General features: G+C 32.3%; 1 protein-coding gene across 1 annotated transcript; it reads left to right on the top strand.

The window, feature by feature from the left end:
* Window positions 1-50: 50 nt before the first annotated feature.
* LOC133204481 (UBX domain-containing protein 8-like) lies at window positions 51-18,641 on the top strand. The gene is made up of 7 exons (XM_061340221.1): window positions 51-231; window positions 4,316-4,435; window positions 7,912-8,003; window positions 13,836-13,955; window positions 14,327-14,458; window positions 14,716-14,829; window positions 17,560-18,641. The coding sequence occupies exons 1-7, from the start codon at window positions 168-170 to the stop codon at window positions 17,716-17,718; spliced, it is 801 nt and encodes a 266-aa protein (XP_061196205.1). The 5' UTR covers window positions 51-167; the 3' UTR covers window positions 17,719-18,641.
* Window positions 18,642-19,782: the final 1,141 nt, after the last annotated feature.

Genomic DNA, 19,782 nt, shown 5'->3' with positions numbered 1-19,782 from the left:
TGGTCAATGGATTTATGTCCCAATTTCTTATCTCCTGAACATTGAAGAGTTACACAAACAATCGAACGATGACGATGTATTTTGTGCATGTTAAATTGAATCAATTGATGCATTCAACAACAACTACGTAGTATTTTCAAGCTTGAGGCGAAAGTTTTATTTTTCATATGGACTACTACGGTGTTGCTTTATTAGTAACCACCACAGCCTTTGCTGTCATTTACTTTCTAGGTTAGTTTATAGCCAGGCCTATTCAGCACTGTAACATAAATATTAATACAATTTCATGAAACTGGCATAAATGCAGTTTAACACAAAGTAAATCGTCGGTAAGATTATAACACCAACACTTTAGACACAAAGATTTAATTTTTCTTGGTCAAATAGCAGGTTTATTAACATGTTAAATTGTTTTCCATTATGCCACACCAGTTGTCCCATTAATTACAGTTCAACACTTCAAACTTTTGAATATTGTTGAAACATCCAAAATATTAATTTTCTAGCAAAAAATTTAATGGATGCATGATTTCAAAAGAATGTAAACTTTAATTGTTATATATATATATTAAGAATTGAGACAATAAAAATTCTTTAAGACAAAATTATATCATATTATTACCTATAATAGGTTTCAGACCACAAAGGAATCAGTAACTACTCAATCCATATGATAAGTGTAGATTGAATTTTAATATAGTTGAACTTCGGTATCTTGAACACCTGAATATGTTGAAGTGAATTGGAAGTCCCAACGACATATTCTTGAGTATTTTCCCCTTCATATCTTGAATCCTTAGATATCTCGAAGTTTTTTTTGGTCTCATGGAGTTTGAGATAACGAGGTTTGACTATATATGTACTGTTAATATTGTACATCTTATAACCATACATTGGAAATTAGGTTTGTAGTCATATAAAATTCTCCAGAATTAAGTATTTATGGCAAGAAATTTCTAAGAGGAAGTGATCGTTACAGTGTATAAATATATAGAGATGATTTTATGAAGAATGCATCATGATGATGTTAAGTCAATTATTTATGTTTTGTCCTGATTACTATCCATGCTTCCTATCCCCATACCTGCTTTCAATCCTTTTTTTTTACATGCCTCAAAGTCTATGTAATATCATATAGCCTAACATTGTGATAACTTTATGCAAAACTAGGAAGCACCTGTGGAAATATATGTGATTTTAATATTATCCTAAACTACAAATTGAATTTTTGAAGTTCTTAGGGAGAAAAAGGAAGAAGAAACAACTTATGGCTGATTTTTTCCTTGGAAGGGGGGGGGGGGGAAGGTCAAAAACAAAATTAGAAAAACATGGAACTCCTGTGTATTCACATAATTTGTTTTAGATGTTGAAGTTTATTGTAATTAAGTAGGTATAGTCTCAGTTACCTCCCTTTAAATGATTATTTGAAACATATTTACAAATGTTTCTTGGAGTTAACTCCCTTAAAAAGCAGTTACAATAAGCAGCACATAATGAAAAAATACACTGAAACAGTAAAATTTCAGTAGTACACGTAACAAAATAGAAATATAAATTCCACAATGTAGACCATGAACCTTGACTGGCCTTATCCAGGTGAATGTGTTAGTAATGGTATATTCATGATTTGGCTGGACATATCTCTTAAAGATGACATAACCTGTAGTGATTTGACCCTGCAGTAAAAACTAGATACTTTACACAGGTACATGGTTCCTATTGACTTTGAATGATCAGCTCAGTTTTAACAAAATTAATGAGATTTTTGAATTTTCGCTATTGTTCTTCCCATGAGTATTTCCATTGGGACCATTTCATACCTATATACATGATGAAGAATCAATCATTATAAGATTATACATTGTGCAGAGGTTGCTTATTGTCCACAAGGTATGATTTGTCAAAGGTCCCAAAATTCCACAGAAAAAGCTTTGTCCAGGACAGACTTTGGTATGGAAGTGAACATTTGTACTTTGAATGAATTGTTGTGACCCTGAGTCAGGCATTTTGACAAGGTTATAGGATTTAGAAGAGTAAAGATTTGTCCAGACCAGGTTGTGCAGAGATTGCCCAAACTGCTATGATCAGAAAATATACATTTGTACACTGTATATACTATATACATCTGGAGAAGGTCAAAACTGCATAGAGTGGCAGTGGAAATTGTTTGATAATATAACAAGAGTTCTTATATGTAGTTTTTCAAATATTTTGAGTTTGTCCTATGATATGCAAATAGGATGGTCCTAGTTGGTCTTTGTAAGTAAGTTAATGATTTATTATAGTGACTTGTAAATCATTAATAAAAAAAATACAGTTGAACTTCAGTATCTCGAACACAAATATCTCGAATACCATGGATATGTCGAAGTGATTGGGAAGTCCTAATCACAAATTTTTTAAAGTATTTGACCCTCGATATCTTGAACCCTTGGATATCTTGAAGTTTTTTCTCAGTCTCATGAAGTTCGAGATAACTAAGTTCGACTGTATATACAATTATAAAAATACTACATAATAATAAAAACACATGTATGATAATCACAGAGTTTTACACCCTGCCTGATCTACATGGGCACTTAAAAATGTTACACACACACCAAATAGATAAATAAATAAATTAAAAAATTGAACATTTGAAAAAAAATGTAATTAGTTAAGAATTATTTTGTATTTTATTGAATTTTGAGTGCAGAATAAATAGAATTAGCTGTTTGTCTTGTAAAATTACACATATTAATAAGTTTACTATTATAAAACAAAGAATTATCCGAAAGTGAATGTATATAGTTTTTAATTTGTATGTCAGTGAAGACTTAAACAAGAAGAAGCTGAAATGAAGTTTTGTTGTTTTACCTCTTCTATTGATTCAGACTCCTGGTTATCTCATTCTGATTTCCTTCATGCTTGGCGGGATTGTAAGAATTATGAGGTTAATATACTATGTGTATTTTATAATGATGTGTTTAATACAGGAAACCTTAAAGATGTACATGTAATTGTCTTTTATTGGCAGAATTATTGTGTTGCTGTGTGGTTTATTTTTTTATGCCCCTGCTTTTGATATGTCCAGGTGGAAAGGACTGAAAAGGCATTCTTGCTTGCTGTCCATTTAAAAAAAATGTTGCTTGAAATAATTATTTGGCATGGCTAGAGCATTTATTTTCAATGTATTTTCTTTTTCGTAATGTCTTCCATCCCTCTTTCTTTTCATCATGTGTTCATATGTCCCAACTAGTATTAAAGGACTAATTTCATAAACTGTGTAACATGAAAATGCAGATTATTCAAACACATATTACATGCATTGTCATGATATATTTGTAAAATTATTAATCAGAGAAAAATACAAATGTATATAACTGTTCAATATTATATAGAGTAGTTACATGTAATGTGAAACCATTTTTGAACAATGTTGAAAGAAACTAGAATTTAAGATAAATATGATTGTTTTTCTAGCATAAAGTTTTCTTTGTAATAAAATCTAAATGCTCCTAAAAAATGTTCTTCAATTAAAAAAAAAATGGTGCACCACATTTTCTAGAACAAACGTAGAATCAAGTTCTAGATTATGACTCCAAAGACTTATTGATTTTTGTTTTTTCTCTTAATATTTCAAATACTTTGCCTTCTCCATGTTAGGATCAGGACAGTATTATACATATCCTGTAGTACTGACCAGGACATTGTGCATGTCCCTTATGACCCTGCTTTAGTGTACATATATTGTGGGAGATTTTTATTCATCAAGGCCAATTGTCAACTTGTGACAGGGCTCTGTTACAATGGTTTAAAGTCAAATTATTTTATTGATGTTTTAAATAATTCTTAATAAATATGTATAATTATATACATACTACTAATCATTGAATGATCTGTAATATTTAGATAGTGTTGTTTCTTGAAGTTTTTAGTTTGAAATGTTGTTTATTTGTAGATTTCTTTGGGTCCACTATATTGCTGTATTAAGTCTACTGTCTTGCTATTATGCCCAGTATGCTGTTATATAATGCCAACTTTATTGTTGTAATATTAGAACACTATATTGCCATAGTTGCAGGCGCCTTTGAACCCACTATATTGCAGTATATGAAGATCCTTTTGAGCCCACTATATTGATATATGAAGTCGAATCTATTTTGATATTTTGTATTTATAATTCCTTTGAGTAAACCTATATTGCTGTATTATGCCAACTTATATTGTGGTATCATACCCACCTTATTGTTGTAGTTATTCCACTATATAATATTGTTGCATTATGTCCACTATATTGAGCTGTATTATGCCCACTATATTATTGTATTTGTAGATTCCTTTGAGCCCACTCTACTGTTACAGTTGGCTGTTAAATCTTTATTGGCGCTTGGTGTTGCTACATTCATTATTCAAAATGGAACATGGTTATTGAGAAAATGGAAGAGAAAAAGAGGTGAGATTTTCTAAAATGTAAGTGTCAGAGTAGATCTGAATATGCTAAAGTGGACATTTGAATGGGTTAATACTATTTTTTATGAAAAACATAGGTAAGCAAAGATTACGAAGCTCACCTCGACGAATGTTATCTTTAAGTAAGGCAAATTTCCCATATTTTTTTTTTATTTAGTGTACATCCCAAGATCAATGTCCATGCAAGTTTGGTTTAAGTACAACTTATAGTTACTTGGAAATAGACCTGTTCAAAAAACGTTTATCCTGTTTACTATTTAAGAAAATTTTGGTCAGTTCCAACATCCAAAGTAAGTCTGGAAGTTTTCATCCTTATATGCACCATCTATGCAAGTTTAATCATAACAGGCCATAATGTTATATAGCTACTCCAAAAAAATTATCCTGGTCACTCATCTGGAAAATGTAGGTAAGATTCAGAATCCAAAGCAAGTCTGGAAGTGACCATCCCTAGCTACATCATCCATGCTAATTTGGTTAAAATATGGCTAAAATTCACTCGTGGAAAATCTAGGTCGAATCCAGCATCCGAAGCAAGTGTGGTAGTGTCCATCCCTAGATGCATCATCCATGCAAGTTTGTTCAAGGTAGAGCTTATAGTTACTTGCGAATGGACCTGCTCCAAAAACTTTAACCTGGTCACTCATCTGGAAAATCTAGGTCAGATCCAGCATCCGAAGCAAGTGTGGTAGTGCCCATCCCTAGATGCGTCATCCATGCAAGTTTGGTCCAGGTAGGGCTTATAGTTACTTGGGAATGGACCTGCTCCAAAAACTTTAACCTGGTCACTCATCTGGAAAATCTAGGTCAGATCGAGCATCTGAAGCAAGTGTGGTAGTGTCCATCCCTAGATGCATCATCCATGCAAGTTTGGTCCAAGTAGGGTTAATAGTTACTTGGGTATGGACCTGCTCCAAAAACTTTAACCTGGTCACTCATCTGGAAAATCTAGGTCAGATCCAGCATCCGAAGCAAGTGTGGTAGTGCCCATCCCTAGATGCATCATCCGTGCAAGTTTGGTCCAGGTAAGGTTTATAGTTACTTGGGAATGGACCTGCTCCAAAAACTTTAATCTGGTCACTCAACTGGAAAATCTAGGTCAGATCCAGCATTCGAAGCAAGTGTGGTAGTGTCCATCCCTAGATGCATTATCCATGCAAGTTTGGTCCAGGTAGGGCTTATAGTTACTTTGGAATGGACTTGCTCCTAAAACTTTAACCGGGACGCTAACGCCGACGCCGAAGCCGGGGGTATAGCATAAGCTCATCTCAGAGGTGAGCTAAAAAGTAATTTGCAGTTCTTTGTACCTTATTATTTTTCCTGTAGCATAGGCTTGTTTTTCCATTAGACAGAGACCATCTTTTTTTTTAAAAGGACATCTTTAAAAATGCTTTAAAAGGAGATTTGTGTGTGAATTCATATTTTGGTAGTAATCATGAATTAAGGCAAAATATGTAGTGCACAGGGCACTCAAATATGAACCATGCTTAAATATAACAATACATACAGTTAATCACACACTGTCTCTAGCACCCTATTCATCGATGGCAAGGATTTTTGAACAGATTTTTTATCTTCTTAAACTGATTAAAATCACCTAAAACAAAGTTTATCACATAAAACACAAGTTTACATATGCTGTGCTGCAGTATTGATTGATATCTGTTACTGGAGTCTAGTCTAGTGGCTGCATTATTTAAGGAATCACTGTCTAGTTAGTAGAGTATGCCAGGGCATCAACGATAGTTGGAAAAGTGGGATAATTTGCATAACAGGTGAAGCCCGTTATGCATAAATTATCCCACGTTTCCAACTATTGTTGATGTCCCTGGCATACTCTACTAACTAGACAGTGATTCCTTATATTTCCATTTCATTTTGAAATAAAATTGTAAATTTAGATTTTAAAAATGTAGACTAATAGATTTAAGTTACACGAGGCCTCACATGTCAATTTCAATAGTCCCCGCTCACTGATGTCAAACACAAAGACAGCTGCATGAGAATTACATGCATATTATGCCTTCTTAGCTCCTGACCTTTTGCTTGGCAAAATTTGCATAGATATGATCAAGAAATCAACTCTCCAAACTTTCAAAGAGTTATCACAGAGAAAACAAATAGAAATGGAAATATAAGGAAATTTGTTGAATCTCTTATATGATGTAACCTATTTTTCCTATTGTTTACGTGTAAAATTGATGTCCTACAAAGATCAATGCATGTTTAATGCCCTTGCAATGAAATTGTCAGGACATAGAGTGTTATTTGACCTGTTGACCTTGATGTTGGAGTTTGACTCACATTTGCAAAATTTACCAAACTTTAACCTTGGCCATAACTTTTGACCCTTTCACCTTGACTTTGTAGTTTGACCCACTTTTGAAAACCTTTAACCTTGGCCATAACTTTTCAATGGTTAGTGCTAGGGCTTTCATGTTTCACAGGTACATTCCTTGTGACAAGACCTTCCCTTGGATTTCAACAATGTTGATCCTTTGACCTTGACCTTTAAATTTGACCCAGTATTGATAAACTTTAACCTTGGCCATAACTTTAGAACAGTTGGTTGTAGGGCTTTCATATTTCACATGTGTATTTCTTGTGACAAGACCTATCCTTGGGTACCAAGTTTTGACCTTGACCTTGGAGTTTGACCTTCTTTTAAAAAACTTTAACCTTCGCCATAGTTTTTGAATGGTTGGTGTTAGGAATTTCATATTTCACAGGTACATTCCTTGCGACAAGTCCTTCCCTTGGGCACCATTTATTTTTACCTTTGACCTTGGATTTTGATTTACTTTTGAAAAACTTTAACCTCGGCCATAACTTTTGGACGGGTGTTAGGGTTTCAAATTTCACAGGTGTATTCCTTGTGAAAAGGCCTTTTGGGGGCACCATTTTTTTTTTATCTTTTGACCTCACCTTGGAGTTTGACTTGCATTTGAGAAACTTGATGACTTTGCCATGAGCTGCCCAATACAAGAGCATCAGTGTTTCACAAACACATCTTGTTCAGACCTTGTTTTGCTATTCTTGTAGATAATATGCTGATTTTTTGGTATGTCCCTTGATATTGATAACTTACAAGTTTACATTCATATCACCCTGACACATCTACTTTTTTGTGTGTGTGTGTGGGGGGGGGGGGGGGAGATGGGGGGGGGGGGTAAATTTTTATGTGCTAAGTGTGCCACAAAGTCTATACACAATGTAGATTTACACATTTTCGACAACAGCTCAGATGCTATAGTATTAAACACTTGGCCAGATTTATCTTTTCTGTAATTGGGGCTTTTATACAATAAAAATATACAAAATTGGAAGATTATGTACATTGAAATAATCTGCATTCAAGTCTAATGTACATGTACATTAGGATTTTTTATCATCTGCTGTTTGATTGTTCTGAACATGTTTGGTGTTTTAATTAAATCTTGTAATTTTAACAAATTGCAGAAAATTTGCAGGACACCGTTGTTGATCCAAACAAACACCAAAGTGAAGAACAACATTTCAAAGAGAAAATTCAACATGACCACCTTAAAAAGGTCTTTGGCTTTTATTCTTTTTTTAATATAACAAGTCATCCAGTATACTACTTTACATTATGGTGATTTTAATTTCACTAGTGTTGTCAAATCGAACGATTTTTAGTAACCGGGTACTCGCTTACTTTTCCGATCAAGTAACCGGTTACTCAGATGGTTGTTCTTTAGACCTCAAAACAAGCTTTTTTGCAGTATAAATGCTCAATAGTAATTTAAATACATTTTGTATTTGTAACGTCGTCACCATTTCTATATTTATCTCCCGTATATATAAAACACAAATGCATTGCTTATGCACCTTTATTCTTAATTACAAACAAAAGTATTTTATTTCTCGAACATCCCGTAATAGTTTGCTGTTTTTCGGGATGTCCTTTATAAAATATCGCTTGATTCAGAGTGAAATTTCAATCTAAGGTGGTTTAGTATATTTTTGGTCCCACCCGTGTATGTTTATTCCATTTCAATGCATCCAAATATTTTACAACTTACAGATTCAATTTCATTCACTCTTTTAAAAGATTTGGGTGCATTTGGCGGCATCTTCTTTAATCTTGTATACTGCAGACTAGCACGGATTTATAAGAGATAGTTATAATTAACTCAAGCCTTCAAAACTTTTATTTCCCTTGGCAATCAAAGCCTACAATTATATAATTTGTGAAAAACTTATCAAAAAGAAATCGGTCATATTTGTCAAAAATTAGGTCGAGTCTATCATTAAATAACGGTAAATTAATTACAGAAATTTATGAACAAAATTTCATTTTTCCTGCCGATTTCAACATGTTAAAATATAAATTTTATATAAACGAGTAACCGAGTAGCAGTTTTTCTAACCGATACTTGCATCATTCGATGGTTAACCGGATAACCAGGTACTCGTTGACAACACTAAATTTCACCATTTTCACAACCAAAGAATTTTCTGTGCACGTTAAATCATCATTAATATTGAAGACATATGAATGTAAGCATACATATATATTAAAACAAGTGTTCTGCACTTCAAATTTTTCAACCAAAATGTAAAATAATTAAGAGCTAATATAAACCTTTCAATTCTGATATAGTATTTTTAAAGATCCAGTAAATAAGACTGGTGTGGTATACATGTATTCCTCATTTCTTATCTTGGTCACATTTATTTAAGTGACAATATCATGTTCAGAGCTGTTTTGTACATACATGTGTCTTAGGTTAAAATCAATGACAGAGTCATTGATTTTGAAGATTTTTTATCAGGTAAACAGTGAAAAAAATATAAATAAGACAATTTTACAGATGGAAATATTAAAAATAAGGATGAAAGTATCATAACCATCTGTGTGCAATAACAGGTGATCATTTACACTTTTTTTTTATTTTCTTCATGTGCATGGTTGACCAAACTGGAACTTTAAATTATGAATGATTAACAGTTGTAATAAACCACAGCTTGTATAGTCTCTCTGTTTGCCTTGTCTACCTATTGTAATTAACCAGTTATATAGTCTCTCTGTTTGCCTTGTCTACCTATTGTAATTAACCATTTTTATAGTCTCTCTGTTTGCCTTGTCTACCTATTGTAATTAACCAGTTGTATAGTCTCTCTGTTTGTCTTGTCTGCCTATTGTAATTAACCAGTTGTGTAGTCTCACTGTTTACCTTGTCTACCTATTGTAATTAACTAGTTGTGTAGTCTCTCTGTTTGCCTTGTCTACCTATTGTAATTAACCAGTTGTATAGTCTCTCTGTTTGCCTTGTCTACCTATTGTATTTAACCAGTTTTATAGTCTCTCTGTTTGCCTTGTCTACCTATTGTAATTAATCAGTTGTATAGTCTCTCTGTTTGCCTTGTCTACCTATTGTAATTAACCAGTTTTATAGTCTCTCTGTTTCCGTTGTCTACCTATTGTAATTACGCATGTGAGTTAAGGCTAGATATAGGCGTTTCTATGCAAATGAGCTTATAAAAACGCATAAGAGGTATACTTATTATTCAGAGAAAGTTTTGATTTATTTTCTTATGCATACTTAGTACCCCTGATATGTCATAGCAAGTACACATTATGACGTAATATTATGATGTCACTGATCTTACCTACTGGAGGTAATAAAGCACATCAACAAAACAGCTTCGGCGCTAGGGATTACCCTATTTATTTTTACATAAAAATTGTAAAATGCTAAGAAGAATATTCTATAGATTAATAAAACTGCTGCACAAATCCTAGGTATTTTCTCATTTTATCGGAATTTAAGGATACTTGTACCGGACTGCACATTTTTATCCTTATTCAACTTAAAACTTTACAAATAGAAATTGTTCAACTGAGCTGTTGATATTTGTGCAGCAATACCAACAAACTTTGGAATATTTTGCTTCTAAATATACCTTGTTTCAGTTAAATAAAAGAGAGCATGCCCTTGCGCCGAACCATTTTTTTTATGTCTATAATAATCTTGTGTAGTATAGAACAATGACGTCATAATATGACGCTATAATGTGTAGTGGCTATCTCATGTCATGGGTATCAAGTATGTATTAGACAATAAGTTTTAACTTTCTCTGTATAATTGATATAGTCCTAAGGCATTTTAATTAGATTATTTGCATAGAAATGCCTATACCTAGCCTTAACTCACCTGCGTAACCAGTTATAGTCTCTCTGTTTGCCTTGTCTACCTATTGTAATTAAGCAGTTGTATAGTCTCTCCGTTTGCTTTGTCTACCTATTGTAATTAACCAGTTTTATAGTCTCTCTGTTTCCGTTGTCTACCTATTGTAATTAACCAGTTATATAGTCTCTCTGTTTTCCTTGTCTACCTATTGTAATTAATCAGTTGTATAGTCTCTCTGTTTGCCTTGTCTACCTATTGTAATTAACCAGTTTTATAGTCTCTCTGTTTGCCCTGTCTACCTATTGTAATTAACCAGTTGTATAGTCTCTCTGTTTGCCTTGTCTACCTTGTAATTAACCAGTTGTATAGTCTCTCTGTTTGCCTTGTCTACCTATCGTTATTAAGCAGTTGTATAGTCTCTCTGTTTGCCTTGTCTACCTATTGTAATTAACCAGTTGTATAGTCTCTCTTTTGCCTTGTCTACCTATTGTAATAAACCAGTTGTATAGTCTCTCTTTTGCCTTTTCTACCTATTGTAATAAACCAGTTGTATAGTCTCTCTTTTGCCTTGTCTACCTATATGGCTAACTGTTTATCCTTAGGTATAAAGCATTGTAAACTTCTACATATGTGACTTCAGTCTCGTAGAGGATAAAAACTACAAACACATGTATTTTGCCTGCAGCACAATCTAGATTACAACATTTTACAGATTGTATATAATGTTAATATGGATTAAACTATTATCTTTAGAGAAGTGGACAGGCATAGCCTACATCCATGTACCGTATGTAATCTGCCATGCCCTTCCACTTCTCTAAAGAGAATAAGAGTAAATCTCGGAGCAGATACTGTGGTGTTTTACAATCACTGCATTTGTTAAGTATTTGCTCTAATAAGAACGTATCTAGGTTGACTAGGTAAAATTCAATCTAGGTTATGTTACGATTCCTATAAATAAATCAAAATATGTAACAGGAAAAATTGTTCAACATCAACACTTTTTATTTGTGCCACAGATAAAAATGTTGAGAGCTTTACCTATGTAAGGCTGAAGAAAAAAAGCTGGGAATTTTGACTAGATGTTCACACTTTGTGTCCAATTTTTTAAGACGTATTAACAAGTCTATCTTTAATGTGACTAATGCATCGCTGAAACGTAATTTTTAGCTCAAATGACCCAAGTTCACACTCCAGTGATTTTTAGAAGAGTAAATAAATTTTTAAAGTTGAAAATTAACTGGGGCACAGTGGGCTGATTTTCCCTATTATCCCTTGTCAAGGACAGTTGGAAGACAGAAGGAGAAAACACATTTTATTTAGATCAGAGATAAGACAATTGAATTTGAAGTTGTGACAGATTAAACAGTGTACAGTACATGTATATACAAATATATACAGTTCAAACAATCTTCTGTAATTTTTTGTAGTGATGTTTCGATTTTCATTATTTTCATAATCTTTGTGAAAATAAAAGATGGGGCAGAAAAAATATACAAATTCGTGGACTAATAAAGTCTCATGAGGATAACTCTTCAAATTAAATATTGAAAATGTAAAAATTGGGTTCTGTAAATTAAAGATGCATGTAATATCTTCTGACTTCAATTTGAAATAAATTGTGCCTTGCAAAGTAAAAGTAATTAGTGGTACAGTAAAACTTGTTAATATAATGAAGTTAATGGGACTGCGATATCTGTAATTCATTATGCTCCCATATGAAAAATTAATAAAATGTATATAGCCAGGGATCAAAGAAAACTTTGTTATATCTGTGAATTCACAATATCTGTGTTTGTACTTTTCAAGTTTTACTGTATTACTTTTCATTTAAAGTAATTATACACAATATAATAAACAATATTAAGACAATATTTGGTGATAAATTTTTATACCCCCCACAAACGAAGTTTAGGGACGGTATATTAGAATCAGTTTATCTAACTGTCTGTAGAAATGATTTTGTCTGGACATTTCTTGAAGATTACTGCATTCCTCTAAAAATTGTACATTCATTATTCACCATATAAAGATGTGCACCTGGTATTTTCATCATGATTGAACAATTTGTGATCACTTTACAGGTTTTTTTTTTCCATTTTGATAGACTTTGCCATTTTGGGTTCATGTAGATTTGAGACATAGAATCAAAAAACTGCCTGTTGGGGTATCTTTAGAGAAATGTGAATTGCAGATTAAAACCATTTCATTAAAAACTTTAAAAATGACAAATTAGTTATAAGGGAGATAGTCCCTACAAATGTAAGCGAGAATTATGCAGTAAAATTTTTAAAAAAAAATGTTGCATTAAGATATACAACTTTTTAACAATTTTTTGAAAATATTCTTTAAATTTATGAGTACATATAATAACATAAATATGCATTTAAATTGTACTCCCTTGGGAATAATGGCTTGGAAATGCAAGGAGCATTTTGTTAAGTCTGTCCAGTTAAAGGTTAATTAATGAGTTTAATGTAGGAAGCAGTCTTAATTATTTCTGTCAGAGTATCTCTGATCAAGCAGGTGTTATACATATCTCTTGGGAATTGGGTGGAAGAATTAAAGATCTGGTCTTTAAATTGCAGTTGATAGCACCTGTCAATTAAAATACACAGTTCTTGATGGCAAGCCTTTTATTTTCAAAATTAATTTGGTATGAAGTTATCGAATTTATTTTGATATTGTATTATGTGATATTTTTTATTTAAATTTATTTTTCTTATATCTCAACAAAAAAATTGCAGTGTCATGCCTCACAAAGATGACAGAAGGTTGCAGTTAAGTTTTATTATCTAATAAAATACAATATAATGATTAGTATTTTGAAGGGGGGGGGGGTATTTTTCCTTTCTGGACAGTTTTATTTTCAGTTCATTACATAATACTAAGTATTAGCTCTTGGTACAAATAGACAATTTTGCCCAGCAACCAAATGGATCATGTGCAGGGTGATATCGAAACTAATCACAAATCTTTTGGTTAATTTTTTTCTATTGTATAGCCTTTAAGATTGTTTCTTCAGTTTTATTCATTAAATATTTAATGAAAGGCTTTAGTTTCATGACTATTTTTACCAGCAGGTGTTGGTTAGATTTTACTGTTTCTCTAATGATGACGCATGTAGGTTCTACTTTTAAAATGTACAGGACAATGGGGAACTTTCAACCCATATCCTCTTGACAGTGGCTCCTCCTTTAAATTCTAATATTGGAATTTATTTTGCAGGCTGAAGGTTACAAGTCTAGAATTCTGATTCCAAGAGAAGGAAGAAAGAGAAAACAAAAGGAGAATGAATTTCAGCGGTTCATGGGTCCAGCTTGGAAAGGGGAGGGACATGAGTTAGGGGTACTTCTTCTTTTCAAGATTTTTTCAAAAAAATTATTTTCTGGGTGTCTGTGTGCTAGACCTGTGTTGTAAACAAAGATTTGTGATCCTTACTTAGAGAAGGAAATGATAATGGTGATACACAAACTGATTTCTGTATTTCATAGTTGTGTTACTATGGATCTTTCAGGCTAAAAACATTTCATTTTATAGTTTCAAGTATGCAGAGGAATGCTTCTAAAGATCTATTGATAGAAAATTGATTACTGTTGGAAAAATATACTTTGTTTAACAGAATATATTAAATATACTAATAACCCCTCCCCCTTGTTATATCTTTTTACACTTTTTTCCCATTTAAATGTGATGATCTCATATACAACTGTACCCAGGGCTTAAAGCAGGAGGGTGAGAAAGAAAGTCCAAATGAGGCTGCCAGACATCGAGTCTTACCCGAAAATATCAATTCAGCAGCAGCTGAGAGAGCCAGAATCCAGACCGAAAAACAAAACAGACGGAAAAAGGTACATTATACAGCATAGGGTTACCATAAAACTTCACAGTGATATAGTGATTATGAAATCTCTGTATTAATGTATCTTCCTGTGTATAATACACTTTCCATTTTAATTCTGTAGGTTACATGAGCTGTGCATATAAACTGACATGTAGTGCATGCTATTCAATATGAAAGCACACATATATTACAAAAATAACAATCACTGCTTAAATGAAGCACTTCCTTCTAAAGCTGAACATAATATAACAGTTCTTAATTTAGATTATAGAGCTACCAGAAGAGCCTGATGAAAACAGCCCTGACTGTGTGTCTGTCTGTCTACGGACTCCCTTAGGCACAAAGCAACGACGGTTTAACAAAGGAAATACAATTCAGGTGAGAAAACTCAAATATTCTGTTTCTTTATTCCTTATGAAGTAGCTGCAGAACTGTAGCTCTTTGGTTGAAAAAATTTGGACAAGAAACCAAAGAGCTACTTAACCAAGCATTGTAAAAACCTTTGATTTATGAGTTTATGATGCTGTTTTTTGTCACTCGATTCTGGTATTATTTCTTGTATTATATTCATTCCCCCACCAAAAGCATGGTATCCTTTAATTAACCATATATATAAGTCCTATTCCTGATACTTTATTTTCCTTTCAGTGGTTCCAATCAGTCCATGCAGGAGTCATGTTTTGATATGTCTGTCCAAGAACATCCGTATGCCAAGAAAATCTAAACAACATTTTTTTTGGGGGGGGGGGGTTGAGGGAGGGAGGGGGTTTCAAATATCTATAAAAGAAGATGAGACAGTATGTATATAAAAACTTTGGCATGTTATTATAATACAAGAAATATAATACAAGCAATAATACGCAAAGAAAGCTACAAAAAAAAAAGAGATGCTGTAATTTGAAAGTTTTTACAATGCTTGGATCAGTAGCTTTCTGGTTTATCTGTCTGAATTTTCTCAACCAGAGAGCTACAGTTTTGCAGCTATTATGAAAGGTATGCAGATGATCCTTGCAAGACTTATAATTTTATAGTACCTATAGATGCATTTTTTTTAAAAATAAATATATATTTGAGTTAATTTACCAAAGGCAGGCCTGAATATTGACCTTGGTGTACATTTCATAATGTGTAAACTTTGAGCTGATAATGCTGTTATTTTTGTGATGGTATGTGAGGATATAGGGTAATGTTGGAGACTTTGGGCACACCAGATTTTGACATCTTGTCTAGAATTTTTCAACTTACTGGTATTTACGTATTTGATAAAATGGTATTTTAGCTCACTTGCATCACACCCTATCAAACATAAAATTCAAATGCATTCAATTTCTTTGAGATTATTATTAGCACATATTTATTCTCCTGGTATATCAGAACATTATCATTTTTGGGTTGCTGAAATGTTTTTCATTAAAGATCTGGGTTATCAGCATGCTTTAGTTTCCATCAATCCTTACTTTTAAATTTAATGGGATTTGAGGGGGGGGGGGGGTGAAATTGGCCAACATTGAGAGCACAGTTATAATTCACAATGACCACACTGACATGACCTTGCTCTGGTCATTAGGTCACACTGTCATTCCAATGTAATAACAGCACAAAGTATCACAGTGCATGAATGCAGAAATCTGAAATTTTCCCCAAGGAAAATACAGGAGGAAATTTTTCCACATGATCGCTGCTTATTTTTAGTCTTGGACACAGGTGAGTAAAGTAGGCCATTCTTTTATCTCCAGCTCCGTATCAGTGGTGTCGGTCATGTGATGACCCCTGTCCATTATCCGTCATCATGTACAGTTACAATCAGATGCTAAAGGTTGCTGCTCTACATGTAGATAAATCATCGTCCTGAATTCTTCACTATCTTGAAAAAGATTAAAGAATTTAGTACAAGTAAACATTGTAACTTTGATTTAGTGCTTTAGTCTTAAGATTAATGCACTGAAATCAATTAATTTTAGAAGAATGCTTTAACTTTTTTTAAGGTTATTAATTTGGGAAAGTGACAGGTTGAAGGAATTGTGTTGCATTAATGTTACATTAAATATCTTATTGTAATTGCTATAATAATAATAGCATTTTTAATAAAAAAAAAATGGGGAGGAGGAGTTTTGATGGATATTACATCATGTAGCATTAGATACAACTTATGCTTAAAGGTAGTTTTGCTGAGAGAAAACTGCATATATACAGATAACTTGAATTTCTTTGAATAAAACAAAAAATACCAGAGACAAATGAAAATAGTCAAGTACCAATAAATAAGAATCAGAGATTGGGATTTTAATTCCCAGTTTTAGCAAAAGTTCTTTGAAATCTGAAGTGACACAGGTATCTATTTTGGTGTCACATGAAATGTGTCATAACGGAAATTTTTATTATAACAATTTAACCTTGCTGACCATTTATTCTCTGAATGAACTGAAATCTTCGGAAGAATCCCAAGGACAAATATTGTATGATATTCATGAAAAGTTTGGGGGTAGGAAAACTCATGATGAGGATGGGTGATGGTAACTTACGTCTGTATCAGCTGAGAAAGGAGGATTTTGTTTGTGGACTTGGTTTATATACACTGTTTTATCTCTGTCAGGTCATTCCCTGCAGTGTGATGATCCTGATATCATAATGTTGTCACAATTCAACAGATTACTATTTATTTAGAGGAAAATTTAATAAAATAGATTGTATTTTCATGGTAGATTTATTAAAAAAAAATTTGAGACTTTTAAAAATTTTCTTTCATTTATTTTGACAGTATGCCAACATGGTGATGTCAATAAACTGAATTGAATTGAATTGAATTTATTTTTAAGTGTTTATTTTTTTTATAATGTATATGAAAATTCATGGGTTTGGATTAATGATGGTCTTTCTCCAATTTACAAAGGATAATCTATTAATTCCTTCATCTTTAGAAAACAAACTTCATCTGTAAATTGATTAATGTGTTATATAGATGTTCATCAGTGTACTAGGAAAGGATATCCAGCAGCAGGGGAAAAATAATGTCACAATAACTTTTATTGAAGAAATTAAAAGATACACTGCTTTTGATATTTTCTTCAAGATAGCTGTCATTTATCATATGTTAATTTTTTTTTACAGCATGTTTTAGACTATATGACCTCCCTTGGATTCAGTCAGAAACATTATACCATATCTACCTCCTTCCCAAGAGAATGTCTACATACACAAAGGGAGAAGACCCTGGAAGACATGAGATTTATTAAGAAAGTGTTATTAAATGTTGAAGAAATAGAATAGCACTTTTAGAAATCTGAGTAAAAATCTATATATTTTTCTAATTTTTATCAACTGTAATTTATGAATTTAGTGGCATTACTTGTATTATTATTGATTATACATGTTATGTTTTAGATGTTCTAATTTTGTTTTAGATATTTTCTAATTCTGTGCTGTTTTTTTCTGAGTTGGTTAAAAGAAATTTCTTGTACATGTATACTGGGTTTGCTTGCTCATTTACCAGTGTACCATCACCTAACCACTTCCTAGTGATGAAAAATTATGATTTTGCACTTACATAGCATTCAACATTTGTGACATCAAAATATAATCATTACCCTCTGTGTTATGAATAAATGTCATACCTTTCAACACACCTTTAAAAGGAAATTTCAAATAGAATGTAAATATTTTCTGATATCTTTATTGGGGGCCCAGTAAAAAGCGAAGGGTTAAGGGTTTGAATTCTGGTGATACGATTGTCTGAATATTTTCTTCTCTCTTTTAACATTTTATTTATGTTTTAAAAGATGCTATGTAAGTGTTAATTATAATAATAAAGTAATCAGTTGTTTGGTAAAGATATTTTTATTGATGATTTTTATTTTAACATATATGTTTTATCTGCTTGAAGTTTGCCATTTATTTCAAATGGTGGTAGAATTATTTATGTATCTTTAGTATTCTTAATAAGGGTGATTTTATTGTTGCAAAACATGCCTCTTTGGGGCAGAGAGAAAAGTTTATTAAATCTTGCAGAACCAGACTTTCAGATGAGACTCTGAGTTCTTCTTGGAGTTGTTTCTTTTACATTTACAGAACTATGTATCTAGGTGACCTCTGAGCTTGTTTCATGTTTTCTTCAAACAAGAAAACTTCAGCAGCACCATTCTGAAGAATGTAACAGAATAATGAACTGAAATAAAAAGAACTGATGGAAAGAATTCTATGTCTTGTTTTATTCTATCTGTGAACAACATTTATTGAATGTGGGACAAATAGAATGAAGAATCACACTTTGAAAGAAATGAACAGCTAGATTATTCTACTTCACTACAAGGCAACACCCTTCACTGAAATTTAAAAAAAAATATCCATCAAATTATGTTCTACTGTAAAATCTATTTAAAGACTAATTTCTTCTGAAATTAGGTGAAAATTGTATAAGCTAGGAATAGCATTTTGAAAGAAGCTAAAATATTATAATTTTAGTAAACATTTTAACACCATTTATTTATCATTCAATTAAAAATCATAAATAAATTTGTTTTTTAATGTGGTCATATACCAATTCTAACTGACATCAGACCAAAAACCTGTAATTTTAGTAATGATGATAATCCCCCCCCCCCCCCCCTGAAATCAAAAGATATTGATTGATACACAGGTTTATATACAATGTAACTTGATTAATACATCTAATATTTAATAGAAATCAGATCACTGGTAGGAGGAGTTGCATTCTAAAAGAAAATTAGTAGCAAACAATGTTCAATGAGTAAAGAAACCAAATCAATGAACGAAAGTTTGTATCTTAGTCAAAACTGTAAGAGTAGTAGAATATTTTGAAATAAATTCAACAATTTTATTTTTACTGAACATGGCTTCATCAATTTGTAAATAAAAAAAAACAGTCATGTATCTTGATGTAGTATACTTGATATCAAGTTTTATTGAGAATGGACCAAAACTATGCACCTAGCTAGAACATGAGCTCTTTTGGAGAATTATGTTTAAAAGCTGGTAAGCCTTTAAAAATGAATGAAAATTTTGAAAAATCTTTACTCACACTTTTAGTAAAAGAAAAAAAAAAGCAGTTGATTTTTTTTCAAAAACTAATTCAAAGAGCCATCTATTGAAATACCCTCCTCGCCCACAAAGGGGGAAGGGATGGAGGGTAGAGGATTAACAGTTACTAGCTGTAGATCTGACTAGTTCTTTAGTCTGAACAATATTGGGATGGACTTTTTTTCATATACATGTGTATATAAATCATGGAAATATGTCAACACTTTTCTGTGCACAGTAAATATAAACTTCTTTTTTTCAACTCTCTGGTTGTCCATCCCAATTTTATTTAGACCA

Source organism: Saccostrea echinata, unplaced genomic scaffold (genome assembly GCF_033153115.1).
Source record: "Saccostrea echinata isolate AGI-Se365-2 ecotype Australia unplaced genomic scaffold, CSIRO_AGI_Sech_v1 ptg000053l, whole genome shotgun sequence".
Lineage (NCBI taxonomy): Eukaryota > Metazoa > Mollusca > Bivalvia > Ostreida > Ostreidae > Saccostrea > Saccostrea echinata.
Note: the sequence above shows the minus strand (reverse complement) of the source record. Positions and strands in the feature narration are given on the sequence as shown.

What these genes read in the sequence shown, in the direction of transcription:
- LOC133204481 (XM_061340221.1), top strand. Translation starts at nt 168, where the DNA reads ATGGACTACTACGGTGTTGCTTTATTAGTAACCACCACAGCCTTTGCT. An exon ending in GGGAGGGACATGAGTTAGGG is followed by an intron (nt 13,956 to 14,326) that starts GTACTTCTTCTT and finishes AACTGTACCCAG; the next exon opens with GGCTTAAAGCAGGAGGGTGA. An exon ending in ACAAAGGAAATACAATTCAG is followed by an intron (nt 14,830 to 17,559) that starts GTGAGAAAACTC and finishes TTTTTTTTACAG; the next exon opens with CATGTTTTAGACTATATGAC.